Source organism: Brachyistius frenatus, unplaced genomic scaffold, assembly GCF_029030835.1.
Source record: "Brachyistius frenatus isolate BFR_SWC_R1_liver_20210118 unplaced genomic scaffold, ASM2903083v1 Contig_162, whole genome shotgun sequence".
In the NCBI taxonomy this organism is placed as follows: Eukaryota; Metazoa; Chordata; class Actinopteri; family Embiotocidae; genus Brachyistius; species Brachyistius frenatus.
The window spans coordinates 764,164-782,490 of record NW_027210761.1 but is presented as its reverse complement, the minus strand read 5'-3'; the positions used below and the strand labels follow the sequence as shown (position 1 = coordinate 782,490).

The following is an 18,327-nucleotide window of genomic DNA, read 5'->3' as shown; positions in this document are numbered from 1 at the left end:
AGCAGGTACAAGGTTGTTTTCCTACGAGAATACAGCGACAGGGCACGAAGGCCACCTTTCAATAGTGGCTTTGCTTGTCTCAACACATACAGGAGAGCATCAACAGGCTGCTGTGTTAAAGAGCTGATTCTGTACAAAGTGTTTGAGAATAGCTGACAAAAAAAAAAAAACACAAAAAAAAAGGGGGGACAATGAGAGTAATGGTCATGAGGTGACAACATGCTTACAAATGAACTGAGTAAGCAGCAGTGTCCAACATATTAAGTATCTCCATTGGGAGCGCCCGGTGAAGCGAGGGAGCTTTTGTCTCCGCGGCCCTGGGGAAAACATTCTCAGCCTGTCCGAACAGGGAGGCCTCCTTCAGATCCCTCTCCAGGATCATTCAAAGGCCTCCGCCCCCTGGAAAACTCCTCCAAAAAGTGTTACCGCATTTTGCCAGGCCAGAAGTGCTCCAGACAAACTTCAGCTCCGCACACAACAGCTTTTAAAATAAAAAAGGCTCTTCTTTGAGTTGAGCCCGGTTTCATCAGTCTGGTTGGGTTCTGCCTTCTTAAATTGGAGGCTTTCTGTCTCTATAAATATCAGGCTGTTTTTAGTCTTTTTCTTAATTACATGCCGGAGTATGGGAATCTCCATGGCCTGAATGTGATAAACTAAGTGTGGAAATACGAGCCATGCAGACTTTTGTACCTGCAGGGTGAGAGTGAAATGGGAGGAGAGGAGTAGCATTTGAATAAATTAAGATGCCACGGGGACAAAGATTTCACAAAAGTTGGGTGGATGCCAATTTAAAAACGTACTCAAAGTTTGCCTTACTAATCAAGCAGTAATGAAATACATGGTGATGTATTATTGAGCAAGTGGTAATGTTATATTTAATGCGTTGTCACAGCAACAGCAGGTCAAGTAAACCGTAGCTGGCATGCCTTAAACTCAGTGAAGACGTGGGTTGCCATCATTCTAACGTCTTTATGGTACCTAAAGTTACAGAGAAATATGAGCTTTTTTCATTTTACAAAGTTTTTAAATATTATGAGGGCATGTTTAACATTTCTAGGATGTGTACAAGAAATCTGCTCAGATGTCGTTGTCTGAAACGGACAAAATTTGAAGTTAAATCAAAATCTATTAATCAAAAAGGATGTCACGAAGCCTATGAATTTGAACTTGCAGTGCTTGATCTCATCCAACACGTCTTTTACTCGTTCACTGTTATAGATACATTTTAATCCATTACAAAAGACATGTAGGTTTGATGCCCAGAACTACATCTGTACGAGGCACTTGAATTGACGCCATGTATTAAAGTAGTGAGATGCCTGTGAGTGAGGAAGTGGGAGGAGCCAACTTCAGTGATGTAAACACTACTTTAAACGAACACAAGCTCTACGGAGACAGCTTTCCTCCATAACTGCAGGGTTTCATGAACATGTTTTCACCACGCTCTCTGCACCAACAGTCCCCATCCCTGACTCGGGGGCAGGGCAATTGCTGTTACCACGGCGATGCAGCAGCCACTCTGCACCAGGCACTGTGCTCTGCATCTCCCGGCGCAGACGCATTCAGCATTCAGCATTCAGCGTGCCGCATGCAGCAGCAGCAGCAGCAGCAGCCGCCTCCGGACAGCATCTCGCACACACGCTCATAAAACACACCCTCTCAGCACAATCTTTCCCTCTGACCCCCGGTCCAATCGCTGTGGTCACGCCTGGACACAAAGGGAAACAAAAGCTTTTCATTCCTTTTATCCCACAAAAACACGCAGGGAGCGAGCGAGGGGGACCGGAGGATTATCATTCCTCCATTTCAACAATGGATCAACATCCATGAAAACAAGCAAAACTGAACTTTTTTTCTTTTTTTTGTTTCCTTCAGCCTTCATCCATACGATAAGGAAGTCTCCACCGGGGAAGGATCGTGGGGGGGGGGGAAACAAGGCGGTCCTGAATGCATACGATGGTGATGACAGGAGTCAGGAAGTAAAAAAAAAAAAAAAAAGTCAAGAGGAGTACCTTTGAGAGAGCTGATCTCATGCTGGATGGACCTCGCAGAATCCATGCTCGCAGGCTCGCAGGCTCCCTGCTCGCGACCGCCCGAGGCTCCAAACAGTCGAGTCTGAGCGCTGCAAGGTCAGCTCAGCAACCGAAACACCACGCTGGAGGATGGAAACGTCTCTGTAGCTCACGGCAGGCTCTTTCTATCCCCTCTCTCTCTCTCTCTCTCTCTCTCTCTCTCTCTCGCCCTCTCCCTCTCTCTCTGCACTGCTGCTGCCACAGGGAGTTGGCAGCACCGTGGTTTTGTTCACTCCCTTTCTCTCTCTACCGCGTCCCGCTCGCACACAATCCCCTGTCCGCAGAGGAGAACGTGGAAGATGGGAGCACACCTCCCTCTTTCCCACCTCCGACCCCTCCCTGATGTCGTCCCGTCTCATCCCTGTGGTGCTTCACGGGGAGGTGCCTCAGTCGCGGTCACGCTCCGCCGCCACATCACAACGTTGCGTATGGATGGTCTCAAGCAGCCGATGCAGTGTGTGAAATGTTTTGACTGAGAGGTGGTGCGTGATCGGAAATATACTTCTGAAAGAGATGCACATGCTGTCTTTAATAAAGGTTTATAATCCCTGTTAAAATATTACTTTAAGAGAAGTCCGGGGGGGGGGTAAAATAAAACATTTACTTACATTTTTGTCATTTGGGGGAGGAAAAAACTACGATGATGTTTTTTCACATTAAAATGAACCTGATCAATAGTCACTGGGTGGTGTATTTCATCACTGTCAGGAGAATGGTATCTGTGACACAGCATTATCCCTCCCCCCTTAAGTGCTCTCTGACTGGAATAGAGGAGTCCCTCTATTTTTCAGGAAAAGTACTGCAGAGGGAACCTTGGACCTTTAGAGGGGGTTTGGATGACGCAGCACTTTTTAGGAAACTAAAGTCTGGAGTCTAAACAAAATTGCACTATGCAAGACCATATTTTTTAACATGATATCAATAAAAACTAAAATTACAATCTGTAAAAAAACATTCTATAAATGGCTGAAATCACAAATTAGAGCTAAAAACAAAACAAGCCCATACTGTCAGGACCGAGTTGTGACTTCACCTCCAGCAAGTTACAGGTGAAGCGATGATGACGATGGCGATATCTACAATCCACTTCTATACCCAAACCCGATATTTAGAGAAGAATCCAATACTTTGACTTTTATGTAACTATAGAGAATAAACAAGAGGTCGGGAGGGTTTGCATTACATTCTTGACAGTATTATTTTAGAAGATGACAGCAAGGTTATGCTGACTTTGACTCAGCAGTCTCCTCAAGCCTCCAGTGACCGACTGGCACCGCTGTCTCACGCCTGAAGTCAGCAGCACCAAAAATGCCACATTGCTTAAATATGAATAGACTGACAGAGGAGCTCAGACTCTGACCAGCAGAACACACGGCCGCTGGATGTAGGATTTGTGAATATCTAAAACTGCGAAGAATAACTTGTATCTGTTCGTCAGCTCCAAATATTCTTCTCATGACACACTTACATAATTTCAGAGTAAATTTTTCCCCTGCATTTTTTTTTAATTCATAGTTTTAACAGCATGAAAACCAAAAGCACGACCGATGTGTCAAAACAGGATGACACGTGGTGGGTAAAGATTTTGAGTAAATACGGCTCAACTTCAGGTGAAACCCATTAATCACTGAAACATTATAAAGAACCCTGTCTGAATCTCTGAGCCTTTTGGAGAAGCACAGATCCACCTCACAATGTGGTGAGTCAGCGAAGACGTTGTTTTGGTAATAGGCTTACGTTTAACGGGAAAAGTGAAATCAGTCCTTTGTGTCCAGGGTGATGAAGTGGCAGATTTAAGGGTGACCTTTCAGTTCAGTGTCGACCCGGATGCTTCTACACATGCATGCGTGCTGTTTGGTTTGTATTTGACCGGTTTGTGTGTAGGTCTCCGTCCTGCATCGAAGTTCGATTATTGCTGCTGCTTCTATCAGTATCATGTGGTCTGATTAAGTAGCTGATGTTCAGGTGGTCCCGTCAGGGCCACAGATACACGCTAGCTCCAGTTTCAGAGTCAATGCCACGTCTTGCTGAGGGGTTTCCTTTCTTTCTAAATTAAGTGTTCAATGGCCAGACTACTTAAGCGTAAAGCGTTTAAAGAGCAACTACTACAATTCAGTGAGGAGTGTTCTCACTGCTGTCTGTCTGAAACGTTGCACTCGCCCAAGCTGCATAGCTTTGTCATCTGCGTTTTATTAAAAAAAACACATAAATAGCAGAAATATTCCACATTGCTTGCAAAGCAAGCACAGGCAGTAAATCATCATTACAGAATTTAGAAATGTCCTGAAACAAAACAGAGCAGTCGCTATGGAAGGTAAATGAAAAACATAAAACATGCATTGCGCTAAACGACAGGCGATAAATGAGAATCGTTTTTTAAATTCCTGCAGCAAATCATGGGGAGCCATTGAGACATGAGCAGTGATGACAGCCGATCCATGGAGAAAACAACTAAGAAGCTTCTGTGGGTGTTTTCCCAACTTTACACAAGAGCCACGCGGTTCCCAAAAACCTGTTTTCTGTTCCAACACAGCGCTGCTGTCTGCGACCTTGCAGCGTTTCACACCCATCCTTCACCTTGTCCTCATGTCCTAATGAGTAAGTCGTGTGTGTGTGAAAACAAAAGCAAGCCACTACACCGTTGCCGAACACCTGCATAACAAACAGCAGCATAATGTTGGCACATTCTAGCCACGGCTTACGCTACAACCTCGTGGTACAGGCAAGAAATTATTTAGCGAGGCTGTAATGAGCACTTTTCTAGTCAATACACCGAACAACGGATGCTTGTCAGGCTGATGGTAGATGACAGATCCAGCTACAGCAGCAGGAAGGAGATAAACAAGAAGTAGTTGCTGGTTGAAACTGACAAAGAGGCTGTTCATGTTTGGCATTACCATCAAATCATATGTGGTCAGCCAAAAGTACAGGTCTGAGATCCGATGTGCTCAGATCCCATTCAGAGGTGGTCTGGGACGGATACGATCCCATTCAGAGGTGGACGTCTGGGACGGATACGATCCCATTCAGAGGTGGACTGGGACGGATATGATCCCCTTCAGAGGTGGATGTCTGGGACGGATACGATCCTATTGAGAGGTGGATGTCTGGGACGGATACGATCCCATTCAGAGGTGGTCTGGGACGGATACGATCCCATTCAGAGGTGGACGTCTGGGACGGATATGATCCCATTCAGAGGTGGTCTGGGACAGATATGATCCCATTCAGAGGTGGTCTGGGATGGATACGTCTTCAGGGACGGATACGATCCCATTCAGAGGTGGTCTGGGACGGATATGATCCCCTTCAGAGGTGGATGTCTGGGACGGATACGATCCTATTGAGAGGTGGATGTCTGGGACGGATACGATCCCATTCAGAGGTGGATGTCTGGGACGGATATGATCCCATTCAGAGGTGGTCTGGGACGGATATGACCACATTCTCTTTGCAGTATGAATAAAAATGGTCCCCGCTGAAGGATTCTGCTGACGTCCTCTAAATGAGCAGTAGAAATACTGAATGCATCTCTCAGTGTCTCACGTTCCTGTGTTTGTATCCGACTCCCAGGCATTACCGTCACATCACAGCAGGTTCGTTGGTTTTGGATTTTTTTTTTTTTTTTTTTCCTTCTACTCTAACAGTTCCAACACCTCAAGATCTCTGCCGGCTCTTTTATTTTTTTTGTTACCAGAAAAAAAAAAAAAAAAAAAACATCTCTCCTGCGTGATTTCTGCCAAGCGCAGCTGAACTGTACAGAAAGCAGGAGAGATTTACTGCAAACTGAAGTGGGGGCAATAAAGCAGCTGTTTATTGAATGAAAACGAGCTGTTTACATGACGCTTGTTCCATCAAAGCCTTCTCTAGTTTATTCGTTGTTGGTTTTTTTTTAACCTCGCCTGTAATTTCTTACACATCAGATTTGCACCTGTGGAAGGTGCCCTGCATTGAATTACAGTGGTGCAAATCCTGACTGATTTTCACTGCTTAAATAGACAATGGTCTGAACCTACATTACACACCAACTGACAGGCCACACCTGAAACATTAGCTTTCTACAACACATGAATTTCCTTTCATGGTATTGGTTAAAGGCTGCTCAAATAGTTTCAAAATGAATCCGTAAACACCACCCAATAGGATTCAACGACTGGAAACGAACGCCAATGGAGCGTAGCCAGACCCAAATATTGACGAGGTGAATTTGAGTCTGTAATATCCAGGCCACATTAAGGCTCCATAACGTCAATTCAATCTAATGAGAATATGAAAGTATACACAGTTAGAGGATCACACCTTGAACGGTCTACTTCCAGTAATAAGCATTTGTGAACACATCCACGTACTTAATACTCGAAAATGTGTGGAAATGGGTCACTGTGCAAAACCCAAATTTACATAACACCTCAAGAATTCACAGACGTACACTGGTGCTAATATTTAGAAAGAAACTGTGAGGAAACTCAGACATCTCCAAATATATTGTGTTGTTTTTGTGTTTAACTGTTAACTTTGTCCTTATTTGCTACTTCCTATTTGCGACCTTCTTAGTGGAGGTGATTCGAAAAATACCATTTTATCCAAAGTACCACACAGAGAATACCATTGTTCCTAATACATTTCAAGCACTTCAGAGAGAACTAAGTTTCCGAGCTAAATGTCATTGTGTGACATATGAAGCCATCGGACTCCTTCGCCAGTTTGAGTGACGTTTCTGTTTCCATGCAGCTGTTTAGTACTACGCTGTCTGAGACACAGCCAAGGTCTCATGACCCACTTAATCAGAGCTGGAGGACCTGATACACCCCTACACCCCTCTCTGGGATGCGGTTCTTCCCACCATGGAGTTCAGCCATTAAAAGCTGGAGCGGGACCAGTACCTTCTGAATTAAGGGTTGGGCATGTGGAGGAGGCGATACATCCCCACATCCCCCTTGCTGTGTAGATCCATCAGCGTCATTAAGCTCAATGTGTAGTTGTTGCAGCTCATCTGCACACATATACAAACACGAAAACCAGCCAGGAAGTCAACTGTCAGCAGCTAAAAATAATATCTTTATTAATGCCACTCCCTCTCCCCCTCTCATCCCTTACATGACCTGTTGAAATTGATCCCTATGTATATCACACAAGATACGCAACATAGACGGGGGTGGGGGGGAGGGCGCAATAATGCTTCTTATATCATGACCACTTTTCATTCAAACTACAAAATATCAAACATAAATTTATACATATACTTCATTTTGATTTGTCTTTTTCTAAATATCATAATATAAAGTTGAAAAGCCTCTAAATTCGTGGTTTGCACTCTTTGGCCAAATCTGGCTACACAATAAGGGGTTTGCAAAGCTCGGTCAGGAGATGTATAATCCTGACAAGTTTCAAAAGTGGGAAAGAGGGATTGTCACAAAATGTAATGCATTCTACTTCACAATATTTTGAAAACTGTCTGTCCAGATAGAGATAACATTACATAGCCCTCTCTCTTTCATATCCAAACAGCAGGAGCCTACTCATGATGCGGGGACTGACAACTTAATGGGGACCAAAATGCTGGAACCCAAGTTTGACGGTTAAGACTTAGTTTTAGGGTTAGGGTAAAGAATTTGGTTGAGGTTAGGGTCAGGTACCGAGTTGTACATTATGTCAATGAGTGTCCCCAGAAAGATAGAAAGACAGGACTGTGTGTACACCTCCTCAGTGGCACTTTAAAACAGAAGAAAAAAAGAGCCCTTGGCAGGAAGACACCAACACAGGAGCGATTCACAGAATGTGTCATGATGAAAAAAGAAATTCTGAGGCCCGCTATCCGTCGTATCCACAACTCTGAAAGGGACACATTCAGCGTGTCTTTTTCCTTTTGTGCAGCACTGACAGAAATCCACTAGAGGCTATTCTCGGGCCACCCGGAAGAACAGTTTATTAACACTGAACAACAAATCCATTTTGTGTGAACGGGGTCACTGATGACCTTTGAAAGAGATGAATGAACACCATTTGTAACTAGTTCATTGTGCTGAACTGGTCTCAACATAGCTGGTGCCTGGAAATCTTTGAATTTTTGTCAACATGTTTGTCTTGATTTTACTGTGACCACTATGTCATTTAGATGTATCTAATAGAGTCTGCAAATGTTTCATGTACCCTAAAATGTTCGATTTTTCTCAGCTCATATGCGATTAAAAACATAAGCAGGTTCAAAACTAGAATTGCACTTAATTAAAATTTGAAATATCCTACTTGAAGGTGATTAAGTGTTAAGATTATAAAAACATTGTATTAATGGCTATTATTTGTGATTACCTACTGGATGAGCTCATTCTGTTTTAGCTCTGTAAATGAGATGAGAGAAAAGGTGAGGCAAAAATCAATGTAAATGTGGTTATTGTTGCATCCCCGCTACATATACCACTGCTCGGGTCCACGCGAGTGTTACAAAGAAAGTGAGCGGGGCAGCAGAGTAGGGCGTGGACGGGTGGAAAAGGCAGCAGCGCTTCTCAAACGCAGGGACCCTGCTACAAAATAGAGGACATGCCACTCGGTTCACTACCGACATTCCTGGCATTAGTCTGGCTTACTGTGGCGTGCCACAACCAGGGTGTTAGTACCATTGTTTCACATCCCAGAAACCAGCGCGAGGCCGGGATCTCCGAGCAGCCTCACGCACAGGTTAGACTGAGGGATGAACAGTCAACAGAAGACAAACTCAAAAACACAGATGTGAAAGAAAATTCCTGAAACTCCATGGCGTAGTGTGCCATGACTGCAAACAATATATATATATATCACAGCACATAATTTGGATTTACATTTTGGTCTATTTTTGTATGCACTCACAATTTGTTTTTATGGCTCGACTGTGCGGAGCACTCAGGAGGGATAAAGTGACGGTTTGTATTGGAGTGTATCCTGGAGACTGGAATCTCCCTGCGACCAGACAGATTTTTCTGCTGGTGACATCACCCTCTCAGACACATTAGAAATACCTCCTTCATCATAGTGTCACTGCTATCAGCCAGTCAGCACCCTGCCGAACATGACAGGTATGACACCTGCACCTCTGAACACCGTGGGAACGTAAACCCTGACGTCATACCGTTAAATATATGACCTTTATTTAACCAGGTAAAATCAATTGAGAACCAATTCTCATTTACAATGATGACCTGTCAGCACAGTCAACACAGTGACACAAAAAAATCACCTGAGGTTAATTGTTAAAAACCTCATTGATTCTTTTTCTCTTTTGACAAAGAGTAACTGTAAAACTGCAGATGTGCAGTAAGAGAAGGAAAACACAGTTATTAGTTCTGTGTTTTGTTATCAGTTTATGAAGTCAATTGAATACACGTCATCATTTGCATGTCAGAAATTATGACAAAAGTTACAGGGTATATATGATCAGGAAAAAAAGTTGAAAGAATGAAGAGGCACATTGACATTTTTTATCTATAGTTGTTAAGGTACATGTGGCCTGTCCCGGGCCATCATGTTGTAGATGAGTGCTGCCATTAGCTCAACATCAAACTTACTTTATCTGATGACAACATAACATTGATTGTTGATCTGTGGATGAACCATCTGCTCGGTGCTTTGCCCTCAAATGACTATGAATAGGTTTGGTAGATTTTTGGTACGCTAGCTTTACTTAGCAGAGTTTGCACCTTTTTTTGTTTTTTTAAACATAATTTTTTGCAGTGGAGTTTCACACAGAAGGTTGTGATGGTTTTAATAGTATTTTCACTATGGATGGGCATTTCATGCATAAATACTATTTGATATTCACTCAGAACTGTTTAAATATTATTTGACTCTGGTAGTATTGTGTTCTTCCTTTGTTGCTGAATCGCTGTTGACTAACAGCTTTCAGGTGCATTACTGCCACCTTCAGGCTGGAAAAAACACGGGGAAAAAAAACTTTCAAGAGAAGGCGATAAGTGCAGTAAAATATTTGAATTTTTATGATTAAAGGATTACTCAAAACTAAATGACCCATCCGAAGTATCCAATGTAATTTACTTTGATGAACAGCATGATGAAAAGTGCATTTCCTCTCATTTCTAATTTCAGAACACACCAAAAACAACTTTTATGCAAATCGTACCTTTCTGAATCGGTTTGATATTAAATTAACTTGAGACAGTGAATATTTTGCAGTGTGGTTACATAATTAACGTCAGCTGTTATTGACTCCCCGAGTTTGGGAAAACACTAATCCTGCGCTCCAACACAAATCCCATCTCAACTACAGCCGCTCCACTCCGTCCTCTCCGGTCTCACCAGCACACGTTGCCAGGCTGAGTTCACCTCGCCGTGGTTCATGGTTGGGATTTGCGTTTCTCTGTAGACTTGGAATCGTTTCATAGAAGAAACCAGAGACAAAAGAAAACCAAATAGATCTTCATGTTATTTATCATCAAAGTCATTTGGACTCAGTGAAAGAATGTGAACTGATCTATTCGTGCCAGATAAAGTGGCATGACTAATGGAGACCGAGCTGGCCAACTTGTCTCACTGCAGGACAGAAAGGTTTGAAACTCGGTAAAATAAAATAAAAATCAGCTGACAGGGTCATTAGATGCTCCAAGATTTCAAAGCTCTGTACATTTTTCAGGCATAAGAACTTGTTTTATGGTTGTTGCTGAAGCTCGGGTTTGATTTAAGGTTATTTTCCAGCATATTAGCTTTCAATTTTGAATAATAGCACGGCTTGCGTCCGGACTTGCAGTTAGATTACTACAATTCAAATCAAATACTATCGCATACAGAAATTGTGCTTTACGAATCTGCAGCGTTATAATTGGAGGTGGATTGTACCTTGGCAGCTAATGATTAGTTTAGCTGATATTAGCTGTGTTGGCCCCCGAGTGTTTATGTGGTGGTGGCACAGTGACATGAGGAGGCGAATGCTCGCAGCTACCAGGAAGTTAGCCAAAATGGTGTTATCGCTTACTGCTCCATTACGGTTAGTTGACAGGTTACAAACATTTACTGTTTGTGACATGGATGGACTTAAACTCTTCATCTGACTCGCTCGGTTGGTTGGTTGGTTGGTTGGTTGGTTGGTTGGTCACACAAAATCAGAAGTTTGAAGATGTAGACTCTGAGTTCTGAAAAATAGTGTTTGCCCTTTTATACTTAAATTATGTTATTTAAAAAAAAAAAATTAAAAAATCAATCAAAAGGTTGATAGTGAAGCTAACTCATAACTGGAAAACAAGGATGTTTTCCTTGTTTACTTGGAAGTTGCATTTGTGGAGACACTGTTTTTACCAGCCAGCCCTGATACAGTTCGTCTTGTTACACACTGCATGTACACACACACACACACACACACACACACACACACACACACACACACACACACACACACACACACACACACACATTTATAGTATCCAGAGCACAACATGTTTGAGCTGCACATGTGAACAAACAGAGACTGACCAGGTCACCTTACAAACTCGTGTGATGTAGCAGACAGGTGAGAAGCCAACTGCAGCTTCTGAGTCGTCTGTAATCTACTGTACACCGAGCCGTCCTGTGGGCACAGCGCTGTGGGACGGAGGGAAGGTGTGAACATGTGTGGAGATAATAAATGAGTGTGTCCTCCGTCAGTGGAGGTCATCGTACCGAGAGGCCCTCGGGAAATACATCCGTGACCTAAACTGCAATCATTTGTCTTTTGTCCGGCGTTTCACACGTACAGAACGAATTTCAGTAATTTCATGTTTCCGATTCAAGAATTTTCTTGTTTATCTGTAAATTCAAAACAACTCAACTCCTGTTGATGTCTTGTTAAAACAAAGCTTTTTTATTAGTTATTATCTTCGAGGTTTCGAGCTGACAGTCAAGACAATCTTGACAGACGCACCCTCAGGGAAGCAGCTCTGCTTTTATAATAACACGCTGTTCATGCACGCAAACAAAATCATAATCAATGACTGAAAGTTTTCACTGGACCCACAATGCACGCAGCGTGTCTTCAAACTGCAGGGAAGAGCAACAGAGGAGGCGTTGAATGAAAGACGAACTGCTGCTTAATATCACAAATCAACACTTTCCACAGCTACTTCCAAAAACCGGCCTGAATTATTTGTCTGTTTGGTTTTAAACTGCCATGAAGTTTGGATGATCTCTCAGAAATGTGCAGTTCCCCGTTCTGCATGTTGGCACCAATCAGATTATGTTCCCAGGTGACTGAAGAACTAACAACATTATTTCAAAAGAAACAACATAAATTATTATTTAGTAGGTGACACCGCTTTGGTCAACAAGACAATAACTATTTTCACAGAATGGATGCTTGGTTGTAAAAAAAACTAAGCTAAAAGGCACTTTTAACACTTTTATAACACTTAATTCGGTGATAACAAACTAAAATTAGTTTCAACAGATGAGAGCAAGATTTTGTTATAACTCCCAAAAAGCACACCCAAACTCCTCCTGCTTCACCGGGGATGTTTTAAAACTCAAATGTGAATTAGCAAATTGTAACAAGTTGAACGGCAGCCAAAAAAGTATATTTGGTTTGGAGGTTATTGATAATTAGTCACCATTCTGCGAAGGGAAAATATTGTATTTCACAGACCAAAAATGATTTAACAAAACAGCGTGTAAATCAGCTATACTCCATTATTATTTTTCATTTACACAACCTGTAGGTCGGTCTCATTACATTTCTTGGCATCTGTGCGTAGGTGTGATTGTGCGTGTGCGCAACTTCAGGAGGATTACCATTTTAGAATTTGAGGTCATGTTACATGAAACCGATCTGAGAGGAGAGGAGGAGAGGAGAGGAGAGGAGAGGAGAGGAGAGGAGAGGAGAGGAGAGGAGAGGAGAGGAGAGGAGAGGAGAGGAGAGGAGAGGAGAGGAGGGTTTCTCTGCAGGTGCTCCAGCTCAACAGTGATTCACAAGACAAACTTATCGCAACCCTTTTAGAACTGAACTGAACTCTGCCGGTATTCTCACACTCACACACCAGAATTCTCTTGTCGCTGAAGAATCCCCGTGTGCTGGCTTATTTAAGGTTGTTTAAGAAGGGGGAGTGGGACACTGAATACATTTAAAATCCCCCTCGAGGCATGATTTAAATCTTCACTTTACAGAGCGAACACAAAGATGAGATTAGTACAAATAAAGACGACTGTCTTCTGAGACCCGTCACAGTTTACCTACAAGCTAAAATGAGCGAAGGGAAGAAAAAAAAAAAAGTGTAAAATGGTTTTCTATTAAAATCTGGAGATTGGTGGTGGCTCAGAGCGATGACGCTGAAATCAAGCGTTTTTGTTTTTGTTTTGTTTTTTTAATGTAATTAAAGTGGTGGTTTTGGTGCTCCAAAAGTTTCCAAATGAACCCCAATTCTTTGCCCAGTAGGTTGCAGGGACTGGAAAAACAGCATTTCTTGGACATTTGGCAGATTAACCATCAACTAACCTCAAAAGAATGAATACCTGAGGCTTAGATCACCGAACAAGGTTGAGGTCACTGTAGATTTTTTTTTATTATTTTTTTTAGATTTTATACACTTTATTAATCCCCTAGGGGAAATTTCTTCACTACAGCAGGGGGGCTCTCAGGGGGGAGATGCTGCAGCAGGCTGCCACGACCGCGGCGCCAGGTAACCTGACCTGAAGTGCATGTTTTTGGATGATGGGAGGAAGCCGGAGAACCCGGAGAGAACCCACGCAAGCACAGGGAGAACATGCAAACTCCGCACAGAAAGGCCCAGGACCGGATTCGAACCCAGAACCTTTTTGCTGTGAGGCGACAGTGCTAACCACTGCACCACCCGAAGTAAGTAAGTTCAGGCTGTTCTCATTACAGAGCTCGTTCCATCCCGCGATGTTTCTGCCTCAGTATTTCCAATTTTCCCCAAGAACTTCCAACACTGCAGCCAAACATCTGTAATGGACTCATCTTTTGTTCCCATGAGGAAATATTCAACACAAGTAAAAATGCAACTTGTACAGTGGGTACGGAAAGTATTCAGACCCCTTTACATTTTTCACTCTTTGTTTCATTGCAGCCATTTGCTAAAATCAAAAAAGTTCATTTTATTTCTCATTAATGTACACTCAGCACCCCATGTTGACAGAAAAAACCAGAAATGTAGAAATTTGTGTCCATTTCTTCTCATCCTCCTTGAGATGGTTCTACTCCTTCATTGGAGTCCAGCTGTGTTTAATTAAACTGATTGGACTTGATTAGGAAAGGCACACACCTGTCTATATAAGACCTTACAGCTCACAGTGCATGTCAGAGCAAATGAGAATCATGAGGTCGAAGGAACTGTCCAAGGAGCTCAGAGACAGAATTGTGGCAAGGCACAGATCTGGCCAAGGTTACAAAATAATTTTTGCAGCACTCAAGGTTCCTAAGAGCACAGTGGAGTCCATAATCCTTAAATGGAAGAAGTTTGGGACGACCAGAACTCTTCCTAGACCTGGCCGTCCAGCCAAACTGAGCAATCGTGGGAGAAGAGCCTTGGTGAGAGAGGTAAAGAAGAACCCAAAGATCACTGTGGCTGAGCTCCAGAGATGCAGTAGGGAGATGGGAGAAAGTTCTACAAAGTCAACTATCACTGCAGCCCTCCACCAGTCGGGGCTTTAAGGCAGAGTGGCCCGACGGAAGCCTCTCCTCAGTGCAAGACATATGAAAGCCCGCATAGAGTTTGGCAAAAAACACATGAAGGACTCCCAGACTATGAGAAATAAGATTCTCTGGTCTGATGAGACCAAGATTGAACTTTTTGGCGTTAATTCTAAGCGGTATGTGTGGAGAAAACCAGGCACTGCTCATCACCTGCCCAATACAATCCCAACAGTGAAACATGGTGGTGGCAGCATCATGCTATGGGGGTGTTTTTCAGCTGCAGGGACAGGACGACTGGTTGCAATTGAAGGAAAGATGAATGCGGCCAAGTACAGAGATATCCTGGAAGAAAACCTCTTCCAGAGTGCTCTGGACCTCAGACTGGGCCGAAGGTTCACCTTCCAACAAGACAATGACCCGAAGCGCACAGCTAAAATAACAAAGGAGTGGCTTCGGAACAACTCTGTGACCATCCTTGACCGGCCCAGCCAGAGCCCTGACCTAAACCCAATTGAGCATCTCTGGAGAGACCTGAAAATGGCTGTCCACCAACGTTCACCATCCAACCTGACGGAACTGGAGAGGATCTGCAAGGAAGAATGGCAGAGGATCCCCAAATCCAGGTGTGAAAAGCTTGTTGCATCATTCCCAAGAAGACTCATGGCTGTACTCGCTCAAAAGGGTGCTTCTACTCAATACTGAGCAAAGGGTCTGAATACTTATGACCATGTGATATTTCAGTTTTTCTTTTTTAATAAATTTACACAAATTTCTACATTTGTTTTTTTCTGTCAAGATGGGGTGCTGAGTGTACATTAATGAGAAATAAAATGAACTTTTTTGATTTTAGCAAATGGCTGCAATGAAACAAAGAGTGAAAAATGTAAAGGGGTCTGAATACTTTCCGTACCCACTGTATACGTGACTGCAACCTTCTTAGGAAATATCATTGTCGAGTTAAATGTCAGAAGTCATTTTAGTGTAACTTTCAACTAAAATAACTTGGAGACTGACAGAGCAAACTCCAGGGATTTATTTGCAGTGAGTATTTAAAGCAGAGCTGCATGTTTTACACTAATAGATCTGTTCTGTTACTATTCTAACACTGAGCAGCACTCAGCCACAATTTATTATCCCCATAGGAAACCTGCCGCAATTAACCTATGCAAATGTGGCCTCAGAAGACAGCCGGTACAGGAATAACAACTGTGATATGGGACACAATGAATACAGAACCTACCAAAGAAGAATAACGGTTCAACCGGCCAATAATAAATGCTAGTTGTACGTGAGGGATCTGACACCTCTCACGGGTGCTGTGAATTTTGAACTGGTGTCAACACTATGGCTAAAAATAGAAGAAACTCAATTTAGGGTTGAGCCACCAGATGAATATATCAGCAATCACTGATCGACTAAGTCCATCGACGGAGAGGGTTTATTTGGGAGGGGCAATGTTTTGGACGATTTTTGTCATTTCGTTTTGCTAATTTATGGGTCGGCCACCTCAAATATTTAACTCGGTAATTGATTAGTTGGGAGAGCTGAATTGTAGCTGGCAGAGTGGGGCCATATTAAGCACGTTATGTTTTCCCCACCTGTTTGTCCATTTGAAGGCTGCAAGCAGAGCGATCCTTCACCTAACGCTAACTGACTCTCTTGCAGATTGTGTCAGACAGCTGTTCAGCATGTCCTTACAGTTTACTGCTTAGCAAAGATCTCTTGGGGATTTTTTTTTTTTTTTTAACTAAAGACAATTAGTCCTTCGTCTGTAATGTTTCAGAAGATTTTTCACGTTAAGGACTGAAGGCAAATTTATTCAAACAAAATAAATATTTGCTCCACAAAAAAAAAATATATATATATAAATATTTCACACAACAATCATGAAAGAATAATGATGATAAGGATAACAAAGCTATGACACATTGTAACGTAGGCTATTGCTCAAATAAAGACCAATAATGCAGTGTTGGTCGTACATTTTCCATTAAATTACCAATAATAATAATTTTCCTGACAAATCCCAAAACAATAAACCCCCCACTTTCTGCTCAAAAACCAGATCAGCTCAAACCACAAGTTGATGGGAACAAGTATTTTCACCTTCTTTGTACTCTGCTTTGTCTTTTCAAAGCAGATATGCGTCCAGACTTTCCATTTATTCTGGATGTACAATTATCTCAAACAAACAGCATCAAGTCAAAAACCAACAAAAAGAAAAGGAGTAACAGGAAGTGAGATCTTGGCAGAGGGACTGGAGGTTATGAGAGGGGCGTGGAGCACCAAGCTGGTGCCAGAGCAACACAGCAGGAACGCTGCCCACAGCGACATTCACATTAGGCAACCACATGGGAAGAAAATTACAAGACTGATGTGACTGGATGGAATAAATCTGTTCCCAGCATATGAAGACCAAGACTCACTGATAGTCTGCTGGAAGGAGGTTGGACATTGCGCCCAACAGTTACATGTTCTCTTTATATTTCTAATTTTACCAAAGACTAGCCCGAACTTCCGTTCCGTTTCTCAGCAACGATGCCTTTCTTTATACCGATACGGTTACAGATACTACAGGGTACGACCCGCACAGCAATGTTAATGTAATTCACCTGCCTTCGCTGATATGTTGAGCCAGAGGCGCAGCGTCAACTTGTCAAGAGCTGGTTAATATGATACCTGCTGGATGTTCTCCATCCATTTAAAAAAAACATTTTTTTAAATCAGACGTTAAACCGATTTTGATGTTAGAGGCAACTTAGTCTGCGTTTCAAACCAACCACGCTTTACTGTGCAAACACGTTTGCATGACCTTAGCATAAATATAAAATTCTTCAAAAAAATAAGTGTGACATGCAGACTTACATCCAACATGCGTGTACTTTTAATTCCACACCAACATTAAGGAAAGCTTGCTTATTTCTAAAGTTTGTTCTTTGCAGTCTAGCAGGTAATTAAGGTCAGTAAATTACCGGAAACACATGGACACTAATTATATTCCTTACTGAGCAACATGATGATTATTTTGTTTTTAAAATCACTTAGTTTTATTTTTGCTTTGTAAAATTCTAGTTCATATTAAAACAACAGTCGTTACATTTTCTAAAGGCCAAAGATGATGCTTCAAGTTACTTGTTTGTCTGACCGATCATCCAAAATGTTCAATTAGCGATGAGATAACACTAAGAAAAGAAGAAAATCTTCACTTCGGACATGGTGCATCCAGAAAATACATGACGTTCATGCCAAATATTTTAGTTAAAAGGTATCCTCAGAAGTGTTTGATCACTAGTGGCAGTATGGAGCAACAATGAACCTGTTCAGTTTAAATAAATTCTTCACATTCATGATCAACTGGAAGGTGCGATATGTCAGGGAAAGGCTTCTCCACATGCAGGGAGGAAGAATGCTAATGATATGCTGAAATAAATGATGGCTAATAAACCTTGATGGAAATATTGGTGGTGTTAAAATTCTCAAAATATTGTAATCCGTAGACTCTTGATATGATAAAGGCTTTTATGGGGAGAGACACTGAATATAAACAGAAATCGGTTTTGGAAGTTATTTGATTAAATGTGCTCTGGCTTCTTTTAAACAACGTCAGCATTATTTCAGTTAACAGAATGATTACATTTTAACGGTTCAATCAAG

At 42.2% G+C, this 18,327-nt stretch overlaps 1 protein-coding gene across 6 annotated transcripts in view; it reads right to left on the bottom strand.

The window, feature by feature from the left end:
• Positions 1–18,327, bottom strand: part of pleca (plectin a) — a 96,656-nt gene that overhangs the window by 66,018 nt on the left and 12,311 nt on the right. Inside the window, exon 1 of one of the 6 annotated variants that reach the window (XM_069716697.1) lies at positions 2,013–2,347. The exons of the other annotated variants lie outside the window; for them this stretch is intronic. Within the exon in view, the coding sequence (XP_069572798.1) occupies positions 2,013–2,058 (46 nt within the window). The 5' untranslated portion in view covers positions 2,059–2,347. Of the gene's footprint in view, positions 1–2,012; positions 2,348–18,327 lie in introns of those variants that run through there. 6 annotated transcript variants of the gene reach the window in all.